This window comes from Callionymus lyra, chromosome 5 (assembly GCF_982586985.1).
Source record: "Callionymus lyra chromosome 5, fCalLyr1.hap1.1, whole genome shotgun sequence".
NCBI lineage: Eukaryota > Metazoa > Chordata > Actinopteri > Syngnathiformes > Callionymidae > Callionymus > Callionymus lyra.
The window spans coordinates 36,421,522-36,448,266 of NC_141822.1; the positions used below are offsets into that span (position 1 = coordinate 36,421,522).

General features: G+C 42.2%; 1 protein-coding gene across 1 annotated transcript; it reads left to right on the plus strand.

The window, feature by feature from the left end:
* Positions 1 to 738: 738 nt before the first annotated feature.
* ermp1 (endoplasmic reticulum metallopeptidase 1) lies at positions 739 to 26,227 on the plus strand. The gene is made up of 15 exons (XM_087792230.1): positions 739 to 1,072; positions 4,775 to 5,079; positions 5,750 to 5,877; positions 9,427 to 9,532; positions 10,300 to 10,446; positions 10,511 to 10,603; positions 18,201 to 18,410; positions 18,474 to 18,694; positions 20,562 to 20,736; positions 20,901 to 21,091; positions 21,153 to 21,305; positions 21,461 to 21,663; positions 21,725 to 21,840; positions 22,386 to 22,549; positions 23,718 to 26,227. Exons 1-15 carry the CDS (start codon positions 792 to 794, stop codon positions 23,892 to 23,894), a joined length of 2,670 nt encoding a protein of 889 aa, XP_087648356.1. The 5' UTR covers positions 739 to 791; the 3' UTR covers positions 23,895 to 26,227.
* Positions 26,228 to 26,745: the final 518 nt, after the last annotated feature.

Sequence of the window (26,745 nt, forward strand, 5' to 3'; positions counted from 1 at the left end):
ACTGTTTCCTTAAACTGAGAAAAATCTCTAAACTTCTCTAAACCTTCTTCTAAACCATGCGTTTGTGTCTTCTTGTCTGGACTATTGCAAAAGTTTTTTTTCATGTCTTAACAGGAAGGAGCTGTCTCGCCTGCAGTTGATTCAGAACTCTGCAGCGAGAATTTTGACCCGCTCTAGTAGAAGAACTCAAATTTCTCTGATCCTTAAAACTCTTCTCTGGCTTCCAGTTTCTTTCAGGATCAACTTTAAAATTCTGGTTCTTACTTTCAGAGCTATTCATGGTCAAGCTCCTCCTTACATCACTGATCTGATCCAGCCTTACACCTCAGCTTGGGCTCTGAGGTCTGTGGATCAGAATCTTCTGATGGTTCCTCTCCCACGGTTCAGGACCAGAGGAGAGAAATCCTTCCAGGCTGTTACTCGGAACGATCTTCCTCTCTCTTTGCGCTTGATGGAGTCTACTGATTCCTTAAAGAAACATCTTAAGACATATTTATTCGTGCAGGCTTTTCCTTGATTTTCTGGAACTCTTGTGTTGTTCTCAGTATTATCTTGAACTTTAAAGTATATATTTTATTGAGTATTGTTTTGATTGTTTAAGCGCTTTGTGACCCTGGTCTTGAAAAGCGCTCTATAAATACAAATTACTAACTTACTTACTTACTATTTATGTGTTCGCCTTCCCCGCCCCTCCCGTCGCTTTCATTTGGGCCTCCTCGCTCTCCGTCACAGGCCAATAAACCAGCGACGGTTGTGAGCGGAGCCACAGCTGATGCACCGCAGGCTCCACCATGGACGCTGACAACGCCGTGCGGAGGCACAAACCGATACAAAACCTCCACAGTTACTCGGGGCCGGACGTCGGCGGCGGCCTGCGGTACCGCTGCGAGAACAACGGCTACAACGAAGACCCGAAGCGAAAGCCCGAAGTGAGGCTGAACCTGCTTCGAGAAGGACTGGCGGCGACCCTCGTCACCGTGTTTATTCTGCTGCTGTGGGGGCTCGTGCGTGTGTCGCTGCGACACCTGGTCATTGGACAGTCCACCGGGGAGTTCAATGCTATCAGAGCCAGGTGAGTTTGGCCACTGGAGACTTTTAAAATGGTTTGTTTGTGCCGATCCGCTTCCAACCTTTCCTCTAGTTCGGTAACGGACCCGCCTGACTACCGGGTGTTCCTCCTCCTCCTCCTCCTCCACTTCCTCATCTTTCTCTTCCTCATCCACCTGCTGCTCACCTGTGTCAATACATACTAGACATGTCGCTGTCATGGATCAACAGCTGTAAAAGTACCGGTTCAAGATAACACCAGGAAAGGTGAAGTTATATTGCAGGCACACCATCAGTGTTGTCTCAGGCAGATGTTGCTGAGTTCAACTTTCCCCATAACTACATCATCTAATAATCATTTTGGATTATTTCAACTTGTTAAGGCTTATGCCTAACTTGGTCTACATGGCTCTGGGGTTCCCTTTGGTCATGTAGTTTGTTATGTAAGTAAGTAATTTTTATTTGTATAGCGCTTTTCCAGACCAGGGTCACAAAGCGCTTAAATAATCAAAACAATATTCAATAAATATAGTAGTATATAATAGTATATATTTTAAAGATCAAGATAACACTGATAACACAACAGGAGTTCCAGAAAATCAAGGAAAAGCCTGAACAAATAGAAACGTCTTAAGATGTTTCTTAAAGGAGTCAGTAGACTCCATCAAGGGCAAAGAGAGAGGAAGATTGTTCCAAAGCTTAGGAACAACAGCCTGGAAGGATTTCTCTCCTCTGGTCCTGAACCGTGTGTGAGGAACCATCATTAGCTTCTGATCCACAGACCTCAGAGCCCGAGCTGGGGTGTAAGGCTGGATCAGATCAGTGATGTAAGGAGGAGTCTGACCATGAATAGCTCTGAAAGTAAGAACCAGAATTTTAAAGTTGATCCTGAAAGAAACTGGAAACCAGTGAAGAGTTTTAAGTTCATGCCCATAATCTTTAACCTGTTAGTCAGAATTTAGAGTTATACTTGGCTACACAGGGTTGCAGCGAAGGAGCTATCTAAAAGTGTAAAGTCCACATCTGGTCTTGGTTTGTTGAAGGCAACTTGTTATGGAATTGTGTATGTTGCAGTTCTATCGTGTCATTTGCTGCAGTTGTAGTTATGACCTGCTCTAATATAATGGTGTTGGCATTGAAAAAAGTATCAGGTTGTTGTCGCAAACAGAGGATGGAGATGCCTGGTTAGATTTCTCTTTCATATGAGAAAAGAATCGACAAGATGTAATCTACCAAAAAGGACCTCAAAACTGAGCCCTGCTCAAAGTAACTAAATGCTTGTCCTCAGAGTTTCTATAGTTCCAATGATCTATTGTTCAGAGGTGAAGTGGGCCCATTTATGTTAAATTAAATTTAGGTGATTTGGAAAGTTAAAAGGTCTACGTCAAACGACACCAGCAATGAAATAACTAAAAAAAACAAAACAATGAAGTCTTTGAGAAATGAGTGCCTTAGCCTTAAGTCTCCTTCCACATATCCATGGTCTTCACAAAGTTTTTTTGGAAAGTAATCTGTGTGCGTCTTAGCTTCAACAGAGTCAATGGTTTTCTTTTTAAGGTCTCTTTTTATAGAGCAAAAATGTATGAAAGACTCCGAGCTTATCTGATTTGATATTGATTCCCATTGATGTACCTCTGTGCCGCCTAATCACCGTCTGGCCAGAAGATTGTTTTGATATTACATCATTTTCATATTAACTTTGGGAGCAGCATCTTTTGAGCCCACTGGAAATACAGTTTGAAAGACCAATTCAGGTGAGCGTACTTCGTCATTTTCGCTTTACTGTAGCCTCTCCTACCTCCCTGCTCGGCATTTCAGATGTTCCATTACTCTTCTGCCTACTTTTATGATGGTAGCTTTACAAAATGTAGCCTGTGTCTATGTTGGAAAGCTCATCAGTTTAGAAATTCTGCCTGGCATCATCGTAACTAAACTTCTAGCTACATAGCTGAGCTCTTGGCTCTTCTCCGACAATTTCGCAGCCCGTGTACTGTCAGCACGTGATTTGGGAAATGTGTGCATCAGCTGACACATGTCCAATCTCAATACGCCATTTAGCCGATAATGTTATGCCTCTAGTCTCAAAGTATCCATTTTATGAAGGATTAAGTGGAAAATGGAAGGCAAAACATCCGGTAGTTAATGACTATTATATTATTTGAAACCTTACACAATTACTCTATTCAAATTCTTCATTAAGTTTAGTAGTACAACACAACTGTGGTGTTTTGGCATATGCCCTGTGATCTCCTGGGGGCTTCCAAGAACAACCATTGTTTTGCAAGAACTATTTTATTACGAGTAGATGGCAAATTACCATTAAAGTACATGTCCATTCGCCAAACTGACAAAATTATGTTTTCATCGCATAGTTTGACTGTTACTAGTGCAATCGTTGGGAATTATATAATACATTTATGTCTAAATCGGGTTGTTATAAAAAGATGGCGAAACGTGATGGGCCATTACGTCTGAGTCCATATGTCCACAGATGGTGCAGATTTCCCAGATCATGTACCAACTGCCATGACCTACTTTGGTCCACCTTATCGATTCCGTCATTTTTCAGATCCTCGCGAGTATGGCTTATGATCAGTTTTATATTGTTTTCTATTCCATATAAGAAACAATGGATCTCTGGAGTGTTGATGAGGCGGCGTGTCGTGACAGGAATTGAGAAATTATCATGGTACATTATTATAAGCCACTATCATGGCGCCCAGCAAGATGGAAAGAACCTGAGACCAAGACCACAGTGTGAGTGGGATGGTGGCATGGCGACTATGATGGGATGGATGCTGAGTTTGCATGAGAAGTGAAACATAAGCTTCCCTCTCCTTTGAGTTTAGATGCCTGACCATTTGAGAGCCAGTTTAGGATGGGTTAAGTCAAGTCAGCCTGCAGATGTTGACCTAAACTTTGTTGAAATGTCTATCTTGTCACCCTGAGAGCTAAAGTGCTGTTCAAGAAGAGTACAAGGTTGCTACATGTAATCTGAGTTCACAAACACAATCACAACAGATCTGAAAAGATGAAACTTGATGAGTGAGTAAAGCGAGTTCCCTGTACTTAACCGTTCCCACTGGGAGAAGGAAAGTGGGATTAAGCATTTCAATCTGAGGTCAACGGGGCTATACTCGAGCCACTGAGAGTGCTGGATTTACCTTAATTTAACTGATTTTAAACTTAAGTGAGTTGAATGCATTGAGGCTCTGGCCACCACAATCCATCTTCATGTGCCCATGACCTTGTAGATTCAATTACAGAAATTAAAGAGGCTCTAAAAAACAACCTCAAAATAAATGAGTTGAAAAGTAATTTTCTTTCTGCTTTAAAGTATTTTTAGTATGCTCATGTTGAGCATGTAAGTGATCAATGTGAGTGATAAAGTCTTTCATTCCACATCATGTGTAGTACAATTAATCATTTATCTCACTGAGAATTAAATCTTTCTCAAATGAAACTACCAATAAATGACCTTGACTATGTAAATTCCTGCTAACCATCGGGTAAATGAATCGGTGTCACGATCATAAACGGAGCTGTGATTGAACCGGTAACTTTTTAAATGTCTTTAGTGTGTTTATATACTGTATATGGCCGGAGACTCATTACAAAAATGTATGAAACGTGTCTTAAAGGGACTTCCAATCATTCCATTCAATTTGAATGACAGCAATGCAACAGAATCAATCTATTCATCATGTATTTCTTTGTTTCTCTTTAGACAACATCTGGAGAGGATAACCAGTGTGGGTCCCCGGCCGGCCGGCAGCCAAGAGAACGAGGTATTAACGGTTGGCTACCTGCTAGACCAGATACATAAAATTCAGTTGGAGACTGCACATGGACCTCACAAGCTTTCAGTGGATGTGCAACGGCCCACCGGGTCTTTCTCCATCGACTTTCTTGGAGGCTTCACCAGCTTCTACAACAGAGTCACCAACATCGTCGTCAGGCTGGAGCCCAAGAGCGGGGCGCAGCACCTCATGCTGGCCAACTGCCACTTTGACACAGTGGCTCACAGTCCAGGTATGAAACTGATGCAGGTCCTGTAATTGGTTAGTGTTTCTCTCATTAAATGAATTCATTGATTTATTCATTTATTCACCCATTAATTGTAAAAGGTCTGCACACATCGCGGACCTCACTAGAGGAAAAGTGTTTCCAGGAGGACACGCATGTTCACATGGCTTCTTGTGTGGAGCATATTTAAACATACCAAAGATTGATTGAAAGAATGATTTTAATTTATTGGATGAGAATTCCTGGTCTTGCACAACTTACACAAGTTGCAATAGTCTGAATGGAGAGGATGTGAAACCACCCCACTCTCCCTCCCCCCACTCCCCTCCCTGAACACCCTGTATCCTAAAAGCTGGAGCACATGATGTCTGCATTTGCCTCTCTGATCTTTTGGGTAATTTTCCCTTGTGTGAGTTTTTTCTCAGCTGACCGTCATCATGAACAAGACCTTTGTCACCTGCCTGGCTCGCGTGTTTTCTTCTGTTCAACTTCTGTCTTTCTTGACCTTCTCACCACCAGGGTGTACCAGTTTACACATTCCTTGAATGTTTGATCTGACAGCCCACTTCTATCATTGCTACGCCTGAAATGAAGGATTGCTCAGTGGCTGTCAGGCCCACATCCACCTGTCGCCCACCTGTGTGAAGGTTTCAACAAACAACATTTTGTTGTACAGGTGCCAGTGATGATGCGGTGAGCTGTGCAGTGATGCTGGAGGTTCTACATTCGCTCGCCAACCAGTCAACACCTCTACGGCACGGTGTGGTTTTCCTCTTTAATGGAGCCGAGGAGAACATTCTGCAGGTGAGATCACATGGTTCGGATTTTGTTCTGACCATTTACTTTTAAAAGTTTTCCAGCGTCACTTTTGTTAGATGGTTTAAACCAGTATGTCTTCTAAACAAATGAAAAGGCCCCTATACTTTCTTAACCCAACTACCCAGCTGACTATAGCCCCATTTGCACGGGATAAGTATTATCTGGGGACCTCTGGTCATTTGTAGTAATTACAGTGAACGTCTGAGTTTTAATCCTGTGCGAATGCGCCATGTCTCTGATTTGTATTGTAATAATTCTGCCCAAATTACCTACTGTTATTTGCCAAACACAGACATCGGGTGATAATACTGATCCCGTGTGAATCCGAATGTGTAATTCTGAATGCCGCATATATGCCACTGTAACGCACTTCTAGGCACTCGCCATTGTATTAATATTTAAGGTAAGGTAAGGTAAGGTAAAACTTTATTGATCCCTCAGGAGGTCTCCTTTGGGAAATTATTTTTTACCAATAGCCAGCAATTTTTCATAAACAGTAAAAAAAAAAATAATACATAAAAAATAAAATAAGAAGAACATAAAGAGGAAGAACAAGATGACACAATCTAAGTCTAAAGACAAAGACAAAGGACATAGGTCAAGGAAAGAAAAACAACAAAGACAAAGATACAAAGACTAACATGGAACAGAACATCCAGATACTTTCACTCCACTCCTGCCCCCGAACTCAGAATTGTACAATTTAATAGCCCGAGGGATGAATGAGTCCCTGAGTCTATTTGTTTTGCACCTGGGTAGGAGCATTCGTGCACTCATTCTGCTTCTCTGCTCACTGATGAAAGTGTTCAGAGGATGACTGTCATCATCCATGATGGACAGTAGTTTGTTCAATGATATCCTCTCAGCAACTGTCACCAGTGAGTCCAGCTTCATTCCAACCACAGAACCAGCCCTCCTGATCAACCTGTCCAACCTGTTGACACTCCTCTTGGACACATTTCCACCCCAACACACCACAGCATAGAACAGGACACTGGCCACCACAGACTGGTAGAACATGCAGAGGAGCTTCTTGCAGATGTTAAATGATCGAAGCCTCCTCAGAAAGTACAGTCTACTCTGAACCTTCTTATACACATGGTCTGTGTTGCAGGACCAGTCCAGTTTACTGTCCATCCACACACCGAGGTACTTATAGTTGTCCACTATCTCCACCTCGTCGCCTCTGATGGACACTGGACGTGGCTTTGTCCTGGACCTCCCGAAATCCAAGACCAGCTCCTTGGTTTTTGAGGTGTTCAGCTGCAAGTGATTCCTCTCACTCCAGTCCACAAAGTCACGTATCAGACTCCTGTACTCGTCTTCGCTGTTGTCCCTGATGCATCCAACAATGGCAGTGTCGTCAGCATACTTCTGGACGAGACTCAGCTCTGAGTTGTAGCAGAAGTCTGAAGTGTAGATGGTGAAGAGGAGAGGGGCCAGTACTGTCCCCTGAGGTGCTCCTGTACTGCACACCATAGTGTCAGACTTGATGTCCTTCAGCCTGACATACTGTGGTCGATCAGTAAGATAGTCCGTAATCCAGGAGACCAGACCAGGGTCCACATGCATCTTAGTCAGTTTGTCCTGCAGCAGAGTGGGTTGGATAGTGTTGAAGGCACTAGAAAAGTCCAGGAACAGGATTCTCACTGAACCGCTTCCTTTATCCAAGTGGGAGTAGGTCCGATGCAGGAGGTGAAGGATGGCATCTTCCACACCAACTGCTGGCTGGTAGGCAAACTGCAGGGGGTCTTGCGCGTGCTGGACTTGTGGCGTGAGATGTTTGAGGACCAGCCGCTCCAGTGTCTTCATCAGCTGCGAAGTCAGTGCCACCGGTCTGTAATCGTTCAGCACACTCGGTCGGATCTTTTTAGGGACTGGAACGATACAGGAAGTCTTCCACAGAGTTGGTACTTTCCCCAGCCGTAGACTGAGGTTGAAGACATGCTGGAGTGGCTCAGCTAGTTCAGCAGCGCAGGTCTTTAGCAGTCGAGCAGACACCTTATCAGGACCAGCAGCCTTCCCTGGACGAATCCTCCGAAGTACATCCTGTACCTGGAGTGAGGTGAAGCTGGGAAGTGGTTCTGTGGAGCTGGGGGGGGCACAAGAAGGTGGGGCAGGTCCTGAGGCGGGCAGCAGTGAGGGTGAGGTGACCTGCTCAAACCTGTTGAAAAAGTTGTTCAGTCCATTTGCCTCATCCACCGTGTCCACTGCAGTCAGAGAGGCCTTGGTCTTGTGTCCAGTGATGGTTTTAACACCATCCCAGACCTCTCTTATTTCTTCTCGGCTCAGCTTCTCCTCCAACCTCCTCCTGTAGGTGTCCTTTGCCTCCTTCAAGCATCGCTTCACCTCCTGCTGAGCTGACCTCATGGCGTCCCTGTCTCTGCTCCTGAAAGCCACTTTCTTCCTGTTAAGGACATCCTTGACCTCCTTTGTTACCCACGGTTTATTATTAGGGTAACAGCGGACAGTCTTAGTAGGGGCGACAACGTCCAAGCAGAAATTTAAATAATCTGTTAGACAGTGTGTCTGTCCCTCGATGTCCTCACCATGAGACCTCAGCAGCACATCCCAGTCTGTTGTTTCAAAGCAGTCTCTGATGGCGTCCTCCACAGCTGGTGTCCACTTTCTGATTGTCTTAGTGGTCACAGTCTGTCTCTGCACCAGAGGAGTGTACTGTGACTGAAGGTGGACCAGGTTGTGATCGGACCTTCCAAGTGGAGGAAGAGGTTTGGCTCTGTAGGCGTCCTTCAAGTTGGAATAAAGAAGGTCAATTGTCCTGTTATTCCTGGTGGGACAATCCACGGCCTGATGGAAAGTAGGCAGAGTAGAGTCCAGGTTGGCATGATTAAAGTCTCCAGAGATGATGATAAACGCGTCAGGATGTTGATTCTGAAGTCGAGCTGTCATTGTGTGGATCTTCTCACAGGTCACTTCAGCGACAGTAGATCCTCTCTTGAGTAAACAAGACGATTCCTTCCATGTTCAAAAGTATCCATTTAAAAAGATTATAGTAAAAAATTAATAAAAAAACAGAAAATTATAGAAATTGCTGCGGAGCTACTGGAAGAGGCAGCCGTCCTCGTCGGCGCCTTTAATGTCTCCGCCTTTAGCTGTAGCTAAAACTCGCTTTATTGTTCTTCCAAACTATTCTTTTGCTGAATTTGCAACGGAGTGTGTTTTTGTTACGTAAGTCTGAAGCATAAAAGGCTACATCTGGATCTATCCTGAAATATATGAAAATGGTTACTAACGTCTCTTAATGTTGACATATTAACTTTGAACCACTCAAAACGAAAAGATTATCCGTTTATTTTTGTGGGCACCCAATTTTGCACACTTCTTGCCACTACAGCACAAAAAAGTGTTTGCGCACACAAAAGAACAAGAAAGTGTGTGTGTGTGTGTGTATATATATATCTATATCTATCCATCTCTTTCGTGAAAGCTGAACTCCCTGCTTAAAAATGCATTTTTAATGGTCTGTTAAATTTCCCTTCATTTGGGCCTTGTGTCTTTCATTGTTTTCCGCAGGCCAGTCATGGCTTCATCACTCAGCATCCGTGGGCCAAACAAGTAAGAGCCTTTATCAACCTGGAGGCGGCTGGTGTTGGCGGGAAGGAGATTGTCTTCCAGACAGGTATTCTGCCGCCAAAGTAAAAATAAGACTGAATGTCGTGTGTCGAGTTGATGTTAACAGTGCAGCAGTGATGTACCACACATAAGGGTCCCTCTGCGTGACTCTAGCCTTTAGCTGTAGCTAAAACTCGCTTTATTGTTCTTCCAAACTATTCTTTTGCTGAATTTGCAACGGAGTGTGTTTTTGTTACGTAAGTCTGAAGCATAAAAGGCTACATCTGGATCTATCCTGAAATATATGAAAATGGTTACTAACGTCTCTTAATGTTGACATATTAACTTTGAACCACTCAAAACGAAAAGATTATCCGTTTATTTTTGTCAGTGTAGAAGTGGGCCAATCAAAAATAAAGTTGGATCTTTTTCCACTTTAGCACTTTACCTTTAGCAGAGAATGGAAAGGAATGCAAGGTGGGAATTGGCTGGAGAATTGGCATAGGTGAGAAAGATTTTATATATTGCATAAATGACTGTTGGTCATAGCCTGAGAGTAGGAAAATTTAGGGCGCGGTGAAGTTGTTGAAAAAGTTTGCGTGATGCGCATACTGTGCTCGCACATGGTGCACAAAAACAACTGGATCCTGGGAAAAGGTCAAACTTCGGCACCACACTGGGTGACTAAGTTTACAGGAAAGCCAAAGATCCAACATTCTTTCTAGACCTCAACAATCGTTGTTTCCTCTTGTGCTTCTGATGGACTAGTGATAAGAACTATCATTCAATCCTGTTTTCTCATAAAATAATGTAACCACTCGTTTCCCTGTAAAGGTCCAGAGAACCCATGGCTAGTTCAGGCTTATGTTAAAGCGGCCAAACACCCCTTTGCCTCGGTGGTGGGCCAAGAGGTTTTTCAGAGTGGAGTCATACCCTCTGATACAGACTTTCGAATTTACAGGGACTTTGGTGACATACCAGGTGAGAATACGCTTAAAAGCCAATGAAAGATTTCCCATCTATAATGTTAATTTTTTATTCACAGGCATTGACTTGGCTTTTATTGAGAACGGCTTTATCTACCATACCAACTATGACACCGCTGACAGAATCCTGACTGACTCCATACAGAGAGCAGGTATGTGACCTTTCATAAAACAAATATTTTAATCTTTGTGAAAGGAACATAGGCTGCAAATGCCTTACAAATATTGATCTGTTCCAGAGAGGTCATGTGGTTATCTTATTTCTCCGTCCGTCACTTGGTAAAGTAGTTCAAAAACTGATTAATATTTAAATAAAACTTTAAGAAAATGTTGATAATGTCAGGAAATGGTTGTTCCATCAAGTAACTAATGTTGGAGGATGTCCTTACAATGTATGCACGGCCTCAGTTCTTGTTTACATGTTTTTATTTAAATGTATTACATTATTATTACAGGGTCACCTCTCCAGTATTACATTTCACCTGGTCTCATTCCCTTATAAAAATAGTTAGTAAATTGGATGGTACATTTCTAATTGAAATGGTCCATATACTCCCCATTGGTTTCCTCCAGACTTTGTGACTTATGATTTACAGATGGGACTTTTGTATTCTTTCACATTTGTCAGCTTTTTCTTTAAGCATATATATGTTTTTTTTTTCTTCTTGTTTTTCCCTTGGTAAAATTTCATTCAGACCACGAAGCCATCAAGCAGTGCTTGTTGCGGCCATATCTACAGTTTATGCTTCTTGTTTGTAGAAAACACACCTTCGAAATGTGCTTGTTGTTTTTTGATTAATGCAATTTTATCAATATCCAACACCATGTTTTTCCACAATCTGAGAACATTTAAAAATACACCGAACATATCAGCACCTTTCTTCTCAACAGTTATCTTAGAAATCCAGTATATTTGAGTTAAATCTATGTATGGTAATATTTAGTGTTATGTATATTCTGACTGCTCATTAAAGGCGCCGACAAGGACGGCTGCCTCTCCAGTAGCTCCGCAGCAATTTTCTATAATTTTCTGTTTTTTATTATTTTTTTACTATAATTTTTTTTTAATGGATACTTTTGAATATGGAGAGAATCGTCTTGTTTACTCAAGAGAGGATCTACTGTTGCTGAAGTCAATGGCACGGGCTGGAGATCGCCACGAGATCCCGATCGAACTTCAGCGCCAGTACAGAGGCTGTCGGGCAGGGAAGCGGCTAAAGGCTAAGCTAAAGGACAATCGGAGACGTCACAGACCAACGATCACGATGGGGAACGTCAATTCACTGACGAATAAGATCGACGAGCTGTCTGCCCTCAACAACGAGCGGATCTACAGAGAGAGCAGCTTGTTGATCTTCACGGAGACGTGGCTCACGCAGCTGACTCCGGACTCACATGTGGAGCTGCCTGGTTTCAGAGCGGACAGAGACGCAGACGCCTGTGGGAAGGGCAGAGGAGGAGGTCTGATCATGTACGTGAATAAACGCTGGTGTAGTCCGGGACACGTTACTGTGAAGAAAGTCTCGTGTTGTCAAGATTTAGAACTGTTGGCTGTCAGCATGCGTCCATATTATCTACCGCGTGAGTTCACGTGATCTCACTGTGCGTTTACATTCCTCCGAGCGCTGCGGCTGCATCTGCCTGTGAGAAGATCCACACAATGACAGCTCGACTTCAGAATCAACATCCTGACGCGTTTATCATCATCTCTGGAGACTTTAATCATGCCAACCTGGACTCTACTCTGCCTACTTTCCATCAGGCCGTGGATTGTCCCACCAGGAATAACGGGACAATTGACCTTCTTTATTCCAACTTGAAGGATGCCTACAGAGCCAAACCTCTTTCTCCACTTGGAAGGTCCGATCATAACCTGGTCCACCTTCAGTCACAGTACATTCCTCTGGTGCAGAGACAGACTGTGACCACTAAGACAATCAGAAAGTGGACACCAGCTGTGGAGAACGCCATCAGAGACTGCTTTGAAACAACAGACTGGGATGTGCTTCTGAAGTCTCATGGTGAGGACATCGAGGGACAGACACACTGTCTAACAGATTATTTAAATTTCTGCTTGGACGTTGTCGCCCCTACTAAGACTGTCCGCTGTTACCCTAATAATAAACCGTGGGTAACAAAGGAGGTCAAGGATGTCCTTAACAGGAAGAAAGTGGCTTTCAGGAGCAGAGACAGGGACGCCATGAGATCAGGTCAGCAGGAGGTGAAGCGATGCTTGAGGGAGGCAAAGGACACCTACAGGAGGAGGTTGGAGGAGAAGCTTAGCCGAGAAGAAATAAGAGAGGTCTGGGATGGTGTTAAAACCATCACTGGACACAAGACCAAGGCCTCTCTGACTGCAGTGGACACGGTGGAGGAGGCAAATGGACTGAACAACTTTTTCAACAGGTTTGAGCAGGTCACCTTACCCTCACTGCTGCCCGCCTCAGGACCTGCCCCACCTTCTTGTGCTCCACACAACCACTTCCCAGCTTCACCTCACTCCAGGTACAGGATGTACTTCGGAGGATTTGTCCAGGGAAGGCTGCTGGTCCTGATAAGGTGTCTGCTCGACTGCTAAAGACCTGCGCTGCTGAACTAGCTGAGCCGCTCCAGCATGTCTTCAACCTCAGTCTACGGCTGGGGAAAGTACCAACTCTGTGGAAGACTTCCTGTATCGTTCCAGTCCCTAAAAAGATCCGACCGAGTGTGCTGAACGATTACAGACCGGTGGCACTGACTTCGCAGCTGATGAAGACACTGGAGCGGCTGATCCTCAAACATCTCAGGCCACAAGTCCAGCACGCGCAAGACCCCCTGCAGTTTGCCTACCAGCCAGCAGTTGGTGTGGAAGATGCCATCCTTCACCTCCTGCATCGGACCTACTCCCTCTTGGATAAAGGAAGCGGTTCAGTGAGAATCCTGTTCCTGGACTTTTCTAGTGCCTTCAACACTATCCAACCAACTCTGCTGCAGGACAAACTGACTAAGATGCATGTGGACCCTGGTCTGGTCTCCTGGATTACGGACTATCTTACTGATCGACCACAGTATGTCAGGCTGAAGGACATCAAGTCTGACACTGGTGTGTGCAGTACAGGAGCACCTCAGGGGACAGTACTGGCCCCTCTCCTCTTCACCATCTACACTTCAGACTTCTGCTACAACTCAGAGCTGAGTCTCGTCCAGAAGTATGCTGATGACACTGCCATTGTTGGATTTATCAGGGACAACAGCGAAGACGAGTATAGGAGTCTGATACATGACTTTGTGGACTGGAGTGAGAGGAACCACTTGCAGCTGAACACCTCAAAGACCAAGGAGCTGGTCTTGGACTTCGGGAGGTCCAGGACAAAGCCATGTCCAGTGTCCATCAGAGGTGACGAGGTGGAGATAGTGGACAACTATAGGTACCTCGGTGTGTGGATGGACAGTAAACTGGACTGGTCCTGCAATACAGACCATGTATATAAGAAGGTTCAGAGTAGAGTGTACTTTCTGAGCAGGCTTCGATCATTTAACATCTGCAAGAAGCTCCTCTGCATGTTCTACCAGTCTGTGGTGGCCAGTGTCATGTTCTATGCTGTGGTGTGTTGGGGTGGAAATGTGTCCAAGAGAAGTGTCAACAGGTTGGACAGATTGATCAGGAGGGCTGGCTCTGTGGTTGGAATGAAGCCATACTCACTGGTGACAGTTGCTGAGAGGAGATCATTGAACAAACTACTGTCCATCATGGATGATGACAGTCATCCTCTCAGCACTGTCATCAGTGAGCAGAGAAGCAGAATGAGTGCACGGATGCTCCTACCCAGGTGCAAAACAAATAGACTCAGGGACTCATTCATCCCTCTGGCTATTAAATTGTACAATTCTGAGTTTGGGGGCAGGAGTGGAGTGAGAGTATCTGGATGTTCTGTTCCATGTTGTTGTTTTTCTTTGACCTATGTTCTTTGTCTTTATCTTTATACTTAGATTGTGTCATCTTGTTCTTCCTCTTATGTTCTTTTCTTATTTTATTTTTTATGTATTATTTTTTATTGTTTATGAAAAATTGCTGGCTACTGGAAAAAACAATTTCCCGAAGGAGACCTCCTGAGGGATCAATAAAGTTTTACCTTACCTTACCTTACCTTATTCTCATTAGCCAATATAAAAAAAAGTTGTCACCGCAGATTCGATTGAATCAAATAGGACAATACGAGTCCCTTTGAAGTATTCCTTACCTTTTATTCCCATGATCTACCATATTTCTGAAAATTGGGTTGTCTGTTAACTTTTTGGTTTTCCGTGGCCATCTGAGTAAACATAGTCTGGCATTTGTCATTTAAGAGAATTTGCTTAAATGTCTGTTCAAAAAGGATGATTGCCTGTTGGATAATAAAACCTCATCGTTCCAAATTGTACTGCCCAAAAATACCATAAGGGGTGTTGTGTGAATTTTATTTTTTTTTAATCTACCAAACATTCCATCAGCTGGTGGTATTTGCATATTTTGAGAAAAATGTTTGATTATTACAAGTTTTTATTTTTAGTATGTTCATTCGCTCACTCTAAGAAATGGGGAGTGATACCCATCTTTAATTACTAAGCTAATAGATACTGAAGCATGTGTGTAATTGAGTTGTACAACATCTGACTTCTGTATTTTGTGATCCGCCACTGCATATGTATTTCTGTAAGCCAGGGAGGTCGTTCACCTTGACCCAAAAGCAACACTAAGGATACTTCAAAGATGTTTTCGGGCCTCCGGGTCACGCTGAACCAGAGGCCGTACAAATGTTAAACTAAGCTTGCTGAAACTAGCGTTAAATAAATTCTTGAATACTATTTATTTGTATTTAGAGAAACAAGAATGAGCCACTGCAGTTTAACTTCTATCCATCCATATTTCTCTTAAATTGATTTCATGAACTTATATATGAGACTAGTTACAGATGTCCAGTCTTTCTTTGCCTCCAAAGTGTGAAAATCTCCTGTAATAAGGGCCGTTATATTTAAGAAGGAGCTAAAAACATGGGATCATTATTATTGTGTAGATAAAATAAATTGAGAAATTCTGTTCATAAAGTTCCTTTAACTATTAAATATCTAACAGCCTAATCAGGAATCGCTTTTATAACATTGAATGGAACAGATTTGCGAATAAGTTTCATCAAACCTCTGGCTAGTCTGTTAAAGGGTGCTGAAAGAATCTCACCTTGGCATCTCAGCTCAATTTGTGTATCCTCTTTTTTAATAATATAAAAAAGCCTGCCCAATTACTTTAATCAAGATTCTCTCTGGCATTTTTTACTCATTTTAATTGTTAATGATTTTTAGAAAATGTTGTGTCAATTATTTTTCTATAGTAAGTCTGAACCAAATCCAGGAAGAACGTTTGCCCTTTATTTGTTCTCTCATTTTATTGTTTCCGAGTTAGGATATACAGGCCACATGCTGTATAGACATGAGACCACTCACACATACAAATGAATCAATTTACCTGTGCATGAGCCTGCATGGTGAGAACGCACTGTACTTAACTAAAGGAGTCCCACGGAGCATGTCCCGCAAGAATGTGTTTGAGTAGAGGGAAAACTGTATGCTTCTCTAAACAAAACCTTGAGTTTCTTTTCAAACATTATGTTCATTCCATCTATGCACCTGTCATGCTGAATGGTTTTGCTTTGTAGACAAAAGTGGTCTCTCAGCACTAGAAAAAATAACCTTCCTTGCTCAGCAGCAACCAGACATCTGGAGTTCTGTTGTAGAGGATGCTGCAACGTGTGATTTCAAAGCGGCTATATCTGGTGAGGTTCTCTGAAGTCAGGGCCGCCAGAAGATGCAAAGCAGAGAAGCCGAGCAGAATGTTCGGTCCAAGTGGTGGACAAATAGAAGTTGTATTGTGGCTTGTTTACAAATCAGAGGCTGAGGCAGAAGAACAATAGTAAGTAAGTAAGTAAGTTATCTGTAAAGCACCTATCTAGACCAGGGTCACAAAGCGCTTTAAAAATCAAAAACGATACAGATTTAAAATATATACTTTAATAGGCCAAGACACATAAAACAAACACAGGAGTCCTAGAAAATCAAGGAAAAGCCTGCACAAATAAGAATGTCTTAAGAATAATATCTTAATGGCAATAGATGTAGTGTTCGTGGGCGTGTTTGTGTGTCCTCTATTGACTGTGCAGACATGCAGGCAGCAGCACTTTGATCGAAGCCTCAGGTCATAGTAACTGATGTGGTGACAACATACTAATTCTCCATGTGACCAGCATCGAACTGTGACACTCTCACTGACGGCCTCTGACTGTTGAGTTGAACTGTTGGCCACACCCCAGCCTGAGTGCATGGAGCTGAGTCCACCAGCTAAAGGTGATCTGGTAATCCTGGTCTGGGAGTCATGCAGAGCAGCGGTGGGAGCAGCATTATGCGCAAACCATTGCAAAAATGACTGAGAAATGGCAATGGCAGAAGATCCAAAGCACTATGTGCAAATAAGGCTTGTTCAAAGAAGGAAGAAGCAGCCGGTGAGAGTTTTGCATGATTTCAAGAGTGGAGATGGGATTTTTGCTCATGTTGTAGTTGCCATTTTGTGTTAAAGAGCTATTTAAGTTGAAAATGTGTGAAGAAAGTAAACTTTGTTCATTTAAATAATGAAGCATTTAAAGGAATTTGATTAAAGTGCAGAAAGACTTCAACTCAATTTTATTTATCATAACAAAGTTATCTCAAGACACTATACAGTTGAAGTAAGACTATCCTTACAACATTTATTTTACTGGTTGATTTTGTAATTAAATTTGTTAAATTGTTAACTATATTTTAAAAGTGTATTTATTCATACTTATATAATGCTATGTGATTGTGCATGATGCATATTTCTTGGGAATGACCTGTTTATTTTAAATGCGCTAAAGCAATTGTATTTGTTGGTTTTCACCTAATAATTGATTCACATGTCGTGATCCTGCTCTAGTAAGTTTGAAGGATTCAAACCATTCAACAATTTAGTTGCAGTTATAAAGAAATAATCATCCAAAGTTGGATCAAAAATAAACTTGCTTAAAAGACTAATGCAAACAAACCACCCCCACTTAATTTTAAATTAGAATGTTACTCTATAACGAAGTTCAAACTTTGAAATCGACCAGTTCGTCCATTAATAATAAAAATAATCAATTGTTGGTCCGTTGCAGTGAACCAAAAAAGCTGATGCCTCTTTGCTGCAGAGAGCAGGTTAATAAAAAAGAAGTTGAGCGGCTGAGGAATGAGCGCTGGTCCCGTGAGTGTCGGGTGTGGATCCGCAGGGTTCAGGTGGTGCCGCAGCATGTCCGGGAATGTAGCAATTTAGCTGTGATTGTGCAAGCAGGACACATCTCTGGCAAACTTGTTCAACTCTGGGCTGGAGTTGGGAATCAAATCACCTTCCAGCTTTTCATGGTTCATCTATCTGAAGCCACACACGTATGACCTCCATCCGTGCTACCATGAAGATAGTAAATCTCACAAATGTAACAAACTTTCACGTTGACTTAATCTGGGAGCTAATTATTTTCAGCGAGGAACGTTGCTAAAGGTGTTTTTGGGTGAAAAAACATGTGAAGTATTTCTACTCCCTCCAAAAGCACAACATAAATTGTAAAGTGCTGAAATCACCTGCAGGGTCCAAACTTGATAATGGTTTGGAGTGAATGTGTTCCGAGCATGATTGAGCAAACATTCAGTCCTCAACACACCAGTCATTTCTGTTTCTCTTCCTGCTTCCAGGTGACAATATCCTGGCTGTCCTTAAGCATCTGGTGATGTCTGAGAAGTTGGCCGACTCCTCTGAGTATCGGCATGGCAACATGGTCTTTTTCGACCTCCTCGGGGTGGTGATGGTGGCCTACCCCGCCCGTGTTGGCAGCATCCTCAACTACCTAGTAGCCACAGCGACGTTCCTCTACCTGGCCAAGAAAGCCTCGCAGCGTGGCGATGGTGGGGACATTTTTCCTTAATGTACAGAAGATGTGGAATGTTAACCATTTTCTTTCTGCTTAGGGTTGCGTTATGTGCGCAGTCTGGCATGTGCAACAGGGGTCGCAGTGGTGAGCTGGTTCGTGGCCCTTCTGTCGGTGCTGATCGTTGCTCTGGCTGTCACTCTCCTGGGCCAGTCTATGTTCTGGTACAACCACTTCTATACTGCAGTCTGTTTGTATGGAGCTGCGGCCACAGGGAAGATGATTCTGGTCCACACGCTGGCCAAGAACCTTTACTATGGGGTAAGTTTTTGGCAAAAAATAGTCAGAAGTGGTGCTCTTGAGGGATTGACTGATGCGGTCAGTATCAGAAACGGTTCAGGGCAGTTGAAAAATTCTTTAGACATAAAATCAAAATTGGTCCAGGTGATGTTGGAGGGCTAATGATATCATCGCTCTAGGTTGTGGAATTCTTGCTGACATGGATGCCTATTCCTCATCTATACAACAAATATCCTGCTGAAGCGGTGAATTTTAGTTGATTTAATGGTCAACCTAAATGTCAAAAGACAAAGATGTCTAAGAATTGCTTGTGTGGGACAATCATTTGAGTCAAAGAATATTTTGAGATGCTGGAGGAATGTTAACCGCTTGACGAAGTTTATCTCTAAAATATTGTAACTTGTGGTACAAGAAGTTTCACTCAAGTGGTTTTATAACCAGAAGCAAACACTTATTCAGTGCCCTGGATTTCACATAAATTGACAGCTGTAAAGACAAGGCTGCTTTTATTCAAAGTTTCTGTTTACAACTTGCAGGTCCATCACAGTTAGTGATCATCACAAGAGTGAGGCCGACAGTTATTTACTGCTGAGAACGTGTTGACCTGCCTGGCCGGGGTTTTAATAGTTTGATCGTCAGGACGGGTTTCCCCTGCTAATCTCACTTAGGGCTTTTCTTCCTTAGTAGACCTTACTGGAAGCTTAACAATTGTTCTCTGCATATCAGAAGAAAACTAATAGATTTTTTAACTAGTTAAAATGAAGAAAAAATGAGTAGTTGGCCTTTTAGAATAATGTATGCATTCATCACAATTAACTATAAAATCAATTGTATTACCTGGAAAATCTGATGATATATATATTTAATTAATTAATTCATTGACTAATAATTGGTTGTTTAAATAGTTTCTGAAAACTGCTTTACATCTGTGTTACATGGAGTCGACCAACTTCCCACTTGTGAATTCCTCTGCATTTCTTTTTTTTTTATCTCATAAATGGGACTTGAGCTTCGGGACTGGGGTTAGGCTGCCAATTTAATGTTGTTGGTCTGGAAGCGAGATGTTGCTTTCTGGTTTGTTTGGGGTCGTGGTCTTGTTTTATTTTAAGGGCATAAGACAAAATGAAGTATTTTTTATTTAGGTAAACTGATCCATGATTATGCGATACATAAACCAGGCTCCTTTTAGTAAAAGAAACATCCCCATATAGTATTGCCTGCACCACCATGTTTCACTGATTCAGAGAGAAAAAAAAGAAGGGTGCTCCATGCAGTACATGATCTTCACACAGGCCTCTTCTATTGTCACTGTACTCGCAGGGTAACTTTGTCATTTTGGCTCTTCGTCGATCCGTTTGAATGCAATCCTTAATACGTGTTCTCCTCACAATCCATTTTATCATATGTTGGCTGTTCTTCTAAAACAAAAAGTCAATTGTCAGAGATGCATCTAAAACATGTTGGATAAGGGGCCCCCATAGTTTTATTTTCCTCACCATAATCTCCATTTACTACGTCAACAAAATGGATGAACAAGTATTTCCGTGAAGAAGCCTTAATCATGTGTAAAAGACGAGGCGCAACATAGAAGATTGTGTAGTGAAGACGAGACTAAGCCTAGTTCACAAAATAGAACCATGCTAAAATCATCCAAGTTGATTTATATTATTTAATTTTCTTCCTCTGCATTATGGTGGCTGGGGTGCTTCATATAGTAAAAAGGGTTATGGTGCATTCAATAGATTGGGACAAATACCATTTAACAGTAAAACAAACCTAATTAAATGAACATCCACGAAAAGGCCATTCTTGTTTAGATAGGCTTTGAACACTGGATATTTGGTTTAAAGCGGATCTTACTCTCTAAAACGTCAATGTTTCCTCTCAGGGTGTCCAGTTGGTGGAGCTGGGCGATCGTTTCTTCGATGTGAGTCTGCTGCTGTGGTGTCTCAGCCTGGTGTGGTTGACTCAGCGAGGCCTGTGTTCTGCATACGTGCCCATGCTCATGGTGGCGTTCCCCCTCACCACCAAACTGCTGCTCACCAATGAGTTCAAACACAGAGGTGAGCGCTGCTTCTAATAAGAATGGAAATGTGGGAACAAGCGTTTCACACAGGAGGACTGTTTTCTTCCAGCATTGAAAGTCAAACACCAGCACTGTTCATCTCAGTTGGACATACTTGTGCAGCAGCCAGACATGATCCCATTTCTTTTCATCTCCCTGCAGGGGCGTCGGTGAAGTACAGCGTGTTCTATTTGCTGGGCCTGGCGTTGCCTTATGTCCACTTCATGTTTCTAATCTGGGTAGTGTTTGAGATTTTTACGCCCATCATGGGTCGCAGTGGCACGGAGATCCCCCCGGAAGTGGTCTTGGCCACACTGGTAACCCTGGCGATGGTTTTCCTCTCCTCATTTTTTGTAAGTGAAGCGTGCTGTAAGGTGAGTCCACTTCATAAACACGGTGTCTTGTCTTCCTCAGCTTCATTTCATCTACCTGGTTCGGAGCACCAAGTGGATTTTAGCAGCTCTGGGGTCAGTGTTCTGCATCATGTTCCTGTTAGTCTCCTGCAGCGTGTTCTTTCCCTACTCGGGCAGTTCTGAACACCCCAGACCCAAGCGAGTCTTCCTGCAGGTTTGTTACACAACACACACCTGGATGTGATTAAACTGAAGAGGAACCCTCCATGACACATTACCTGTCTGAAAAATGGCTGGAGTCGGACTGCCGTCATAGATCGGTCTTGTTAGAGCCAGCATGTGCTAAAGATGAATGCACTCTCTGTGCAGCACACCACACGGACCTTCCACAACCTGCAGGGCCTGGTAGAAGCCCGGGACTCGGGCATTTGGATCAACAGCTTTGACTTCACAGCAATACAGCACATCACGCCGCACATACCTGAACTCAACGACAGCGTGAGCACCTTCTGTCGCAGCGACCGCCCGTTCTGTGGCTACCCCTGGTTCCTGCCCGTCAAGTTCCTCAGCAAGTGTGTAGGACTACCCTAAGTGTGTCAATGAAAGTGGGTTCATGTTGTGTTGTGTTTCCAGAAAGAACTGGTACCTTCCAGCCCCTCAAGTCGCTCCCAGCTCTCCCATGGAATTCAGTCTACTGTCCCAAGAGGAGACCAGCTGGGGAACATTAAAGATGACTTTCAGTGTGAAAGGTAAGGATCATCAGGTCACAGAGTCATGTTAGCACACCATAGAACACCCTGATTGTATCTTTAAAAGGACGAGACAACACAGTGACAAAAATGACAGTCACAGATAAATAAGAAAACGCTTGCGAGTTGGGGAAGTTTCTTTTGAGTAGTTACTTGGTTATGGTTACTAGTTGCTTCTTTTTCAAAGTAACTCAGTTACTTTACATTACTCATTACTTTAACTACTTTTTGTAGCAGAGGGATACTGGCAAATGTAGTGTACGGGCAATTGTAAGGATTGATGCTGTGATTAATTAAAGCCATTCCATTTTTAATGAATGTATCATTTGTGTGTCATGAGAGAGAAAGCTAACAGACATGTTTCTTCCAGTCTACCTCATCGACGTTTATATGTATATATGTGTCGTTACTTTATGTCTTCACAAATCAATTAAGTTACTTGGCAGATCAACTTCCATGTGGATGGTTGTGGCTTTAAGACCCGCGTAATCTGGATATATATAATGATTTAAGAAGATGCTAATATGACTGCTTTTGGTCTGCAGGTCCGAGTCACATGTCTCTCTACCTGATGCCTCATAACGGGTCGAGTTTGTCCACCTGGTCCTTTGGTGAGGGAACGCCTCACTATGAACCCAGTGGAGAGTATTTTATCTTCTACTTCCATGGCCTCGATGCTCCTTCATCCACCTTCTGGTTTGAAATCCAGGTACTGGCCAAGAGTCAGAACAGTTATTTTATTTCTCTATATAAATAGTGATGTCTTGGCTGTGATTCAATTATTTATGCAGCCTTCTGGTTTGGTAAGAGGACTGGAGTGATTTGTGGAGTGCATCCACATTGAACAAGGACGGGAGAGAATATTGGAACACGAGATTAACCCCTGAAAAAAAGTCACTTAACCCGCACATCTTCTTTTTGGATGATTAATTGGTTCACAAATATTTAGTATAGTTTGGATTTTATGTAAATACATATATAACATTTCAATGTTGGTGATTTTTAAAATGTTTTTTAGCCACTCCCTCTGCTCTGTTAGAAAAATGGGTGTGGTTATGTGATTGTTTCATTTGGTAAAATGTCTGACTTTGTCTTCAAAACTATTTTTTTTATAATCTTCATAAAACAAAGTAGTATTAAAACATAGGAGGTGAGGACACCCTAACATGAGGGAAGTTCAGTGTATTTTTGGGTTACTTCTTTTATTTGCTCCAGCTCTTACCATTTTTATACGCCAGTGATATATTTATATAATAGCGCCCTACCTGTAAATTATATGCTGTTAACAAATGCATAATATTCTTGGGTGAAAAAAGTGAGCTGAGCTCTGAATCTCTCCTTAAATAATAATTAGTTGTTTTTACCAATTCTATAAAATTCAGTCTCATTAGTATAAATTAGCATACAGCTGTTACTCCATTGGCAAATGGACAAAAACCCTCCCACTAAAATGAATATCAAACTTTATACTACTTTTAAATTCATTATTGGGTTTTGCATATACAATGTGATCAATTGTGGTTCATACACGTATGTGTGTTTGTGTGTGTGTATATATATATATATATATATATATTAATTAGTGTTGTGTCAATCTTTGTATCCTTTTCTATGTTATTTTTCTTTGATCTTGATCGATAGATGGATCCATCTATTGGATTTGATATAAAGTACAATTTAAAGAGGCCATATTTATAAAAATTCACGCTATACCCAACTTAGACTCAGGAAAATATACTATATTAAGAAAAATGAGGAACTGTATATTTTCTTCAATAATTAGAAACATAAAAGATACGAAAGGCACATATTGTTTCCCTTAAAGCAGGGCATGTTGCAAGTCAACCTACGCTTGAATGACACTTGTTTCCTCTCAGCCTCCCAGAGATCCGGATCCGTTGGGACCCGAGGGAATCATCTCGGTTGCCATCGCCTCTCACTATTTCTTTGGTGAGAGCAGAAGGACTGTTCAGCTGGAAGAAATTGTTCGTCGGTTTCCCCCATGGTCTTTCCCCTCCTATTGGGTCAGCACCTATGACATGTACAGATACTGACCACGTTTGACCAGAAGCTAAGGACAACTTGGGGGCTGCAGAGGTCTTGAGGATCACCGCTGGAGAATAACAGCCCGCCTCCTTCAGGATCCTGCACATGCGCTCACACCCTGTCACTGTGTCAGTAGGAATGGTAGCAGAACAACATGCTGAGCCACGCCAGAGGTCAGCTGACCAGCCCTCACTACCAACACGCGTGAACTCCTTGTGCTCTCCGTGGTCGTGATGAAAGGGTAACTTTTTTTATTTAATCTTTAGTGCCTTCGCTTAACTAACTTCTGTACACAGATTCTGTCGCCCTCAAAGGCATCCCTCAACTTTCTTTTCCAGTTGTGCCGCAACTCCAGGTTGCTAGCTTTCACGTACTTGACGAAAAAGTGTAGCAAAAACCGGTACTTTCTCCCACGGTGTCTGAAACAAAATTTGTCCAGCTTACTTTTCATACTTGATGTTGGATTTCAAAAGACATTTTCCAAACCAAAAAGTCTTGCATAAACAAGCAGATTTATGGTCAACCAACAATTCCGCTTGATGCGTTTGAGATTGACTTTTTGCTAACGATAGCAATACGAAAATGAATTTACCTGAATTTAGTTAGTTTGACCTTGTATTTTGTAATTAAAGAATTAATCATTTTTAATTCTCAGATTTATCATTTTTAATTCTCAGATTTATCCAAATTCTGGTTTCATTTCAGATTCTTAAATAAATACAAACTCCATGCGGGTTGCCTCAAGGAAATGTGTTACCATCTTGATGTCAAGGGGGCGCTCTAATCTCTCAATTAATCTTTGTAAATGGACACAATAGATTACATGTTCTTTCTACATGTAAATAATAAATGAGTCTGGAGTAGGTTTTTTAGCAGCGTAGCCCTTTATGTGAAAATTTAAGCTGAGATTTACTCTCGTTTCATGAATGAGATCCACTGCGTGTAGACGGACTAATAAAAGTGCTCCACAAGCTCTTGACGTCTGCATTTCAAATCGGATAAAGTCGATTTTGCTCAGTGATATTCTGGGTGATGTCTTGCTACATCACGTCATCAGCGTCTGGTTCATCGCTGCAAGGTCGCATTTGTCACACAAATTGCTTTTGTAAGATCCTGTTGGCTGCAGCCAGGTGACTTTTTAATGTCCTCTCACAGTGAGGATCACAGTCTCACAACAACATTTACAATGGGACGTCTCCTGGGTTTATCCCTGGTGGAGACTGAGGGTAAAGCCTGAGAGGTTCTAATTGTACAGTATGTGGGAGGAGTCACACTCGTGTGTCACATGAACCTCAAACCGTGTCTGTAATCCAGAGCGGAATGTGACCAGAGGATTACCCTGGAGATTCTTGAGAAATGTGCACTTTCTTTCAGGGGAACACTGATATGAGTTTGCTTCTACATATTAACTGTCGTGAAGATAGACATGGAGTGAATGATTTGCTTGTGATTACAGATCAAATCTTCAACAAGCTTTCCTTGCAAACATGCGTCCTTCATTTTTTTTTTCCTTGGACTCAAGGAAAAAGAGTAACTGTGAAATGTAATGATGCTACTGACCTGGCAAATGAAATTAATTCTTGGCCAACACTGTCAACGCTACATTTGTTCATACAACTCGATGGGTTAGACACACAGGCAGTTCATAACGCTATGATTCTTAACAGGATGGTTTCTCAGATTCTCAAGAACTTTAATTCCTCCTACCGGTGGAGTCCGCATCTTGAACTTTGTCTCCACATTTCTCCATATTATTTTTCCCTTTGAAGGACAAGATCAGAAACGATCAAATCACATCAGGGTTCCTTCAAGTCCCAGCACTGCTATGAATGGTTACATCCCATCTACATGCTCTGTCACACCGACACTAGGCTCTGTACCTGATCAAATGATAGGTGATTGCACAAAACTTTCAGGAAAAGACAGAAATATTTCTTTGATTTTTATGAGGGTTTTCGAAATCCTACCTCATTGGCCAAGACTGTCGCTCAAAGAGCACATTTAAGTCAAAGTTTGTTACTTTTATTTTACCCATTAAATCATCAACCATGCAGTCAAATATAAAAATCTTCGGAGTTCACCTTTTCATGTTAGTAAACATTTGTCTACTTCCTTTAAGACTTAACTTTTATCTTTTTAATGAGTTTGATGTTTTAATAAATTGACTTCTACAGTACTTTGAATGTTGATTTAAGACACTGATGCCGTTTTTCTCCCTTTAACAATGGTTTTGTACTACCTGTAGTGTGAGCGGCAGGTGTGACACTGACGGAATGATTTTACATTATGCAAAGAGAAGCTTGAATTTAACTTTGAATCAAATAAAAAATGTTTGTTTTAACACTTTTGTCTCACTTCACTCCAAGCCAGGTAGTATATAGCAATATCTAGCTAATGCTAATGCATCATTTCCATTCAACCTTTGAGCTAATGATTCAAGACAGCGCCATGGAGAGGAATCTGTTGGCTCTGTCATTACAGGGTGAAGGAGGTCCTGGATCCAGCAGCAGCCTCAGGAGGTACTGGGTATGGAGGTGGAGCAGGGGGAAGGAGGAGGAGATTGAGTTAGGAGTACAGATCATGAGACTTGATGCAGGAAAGAAAGTCACTGTTATTCTTATTTGTAAAGATTGCTTGAGGAAATTTTAAAACACTGACTTCTCTCTCTCTAAGACTGTGTCTGGACCTGCTCTAAATCAAACCCAACTAAGCTTTATTAAGTAGAGAGTCTGCCCTCTAGACTGAAACTGGTGGTTGGTTCCACAGCAGTGGCGCTTGAGAACTGAATGCTTGGATTGTAACATCCTAGAAGGTTATGTTTGGATCTATCCATGATGCGTGTTGGAGCTAGAACATGTT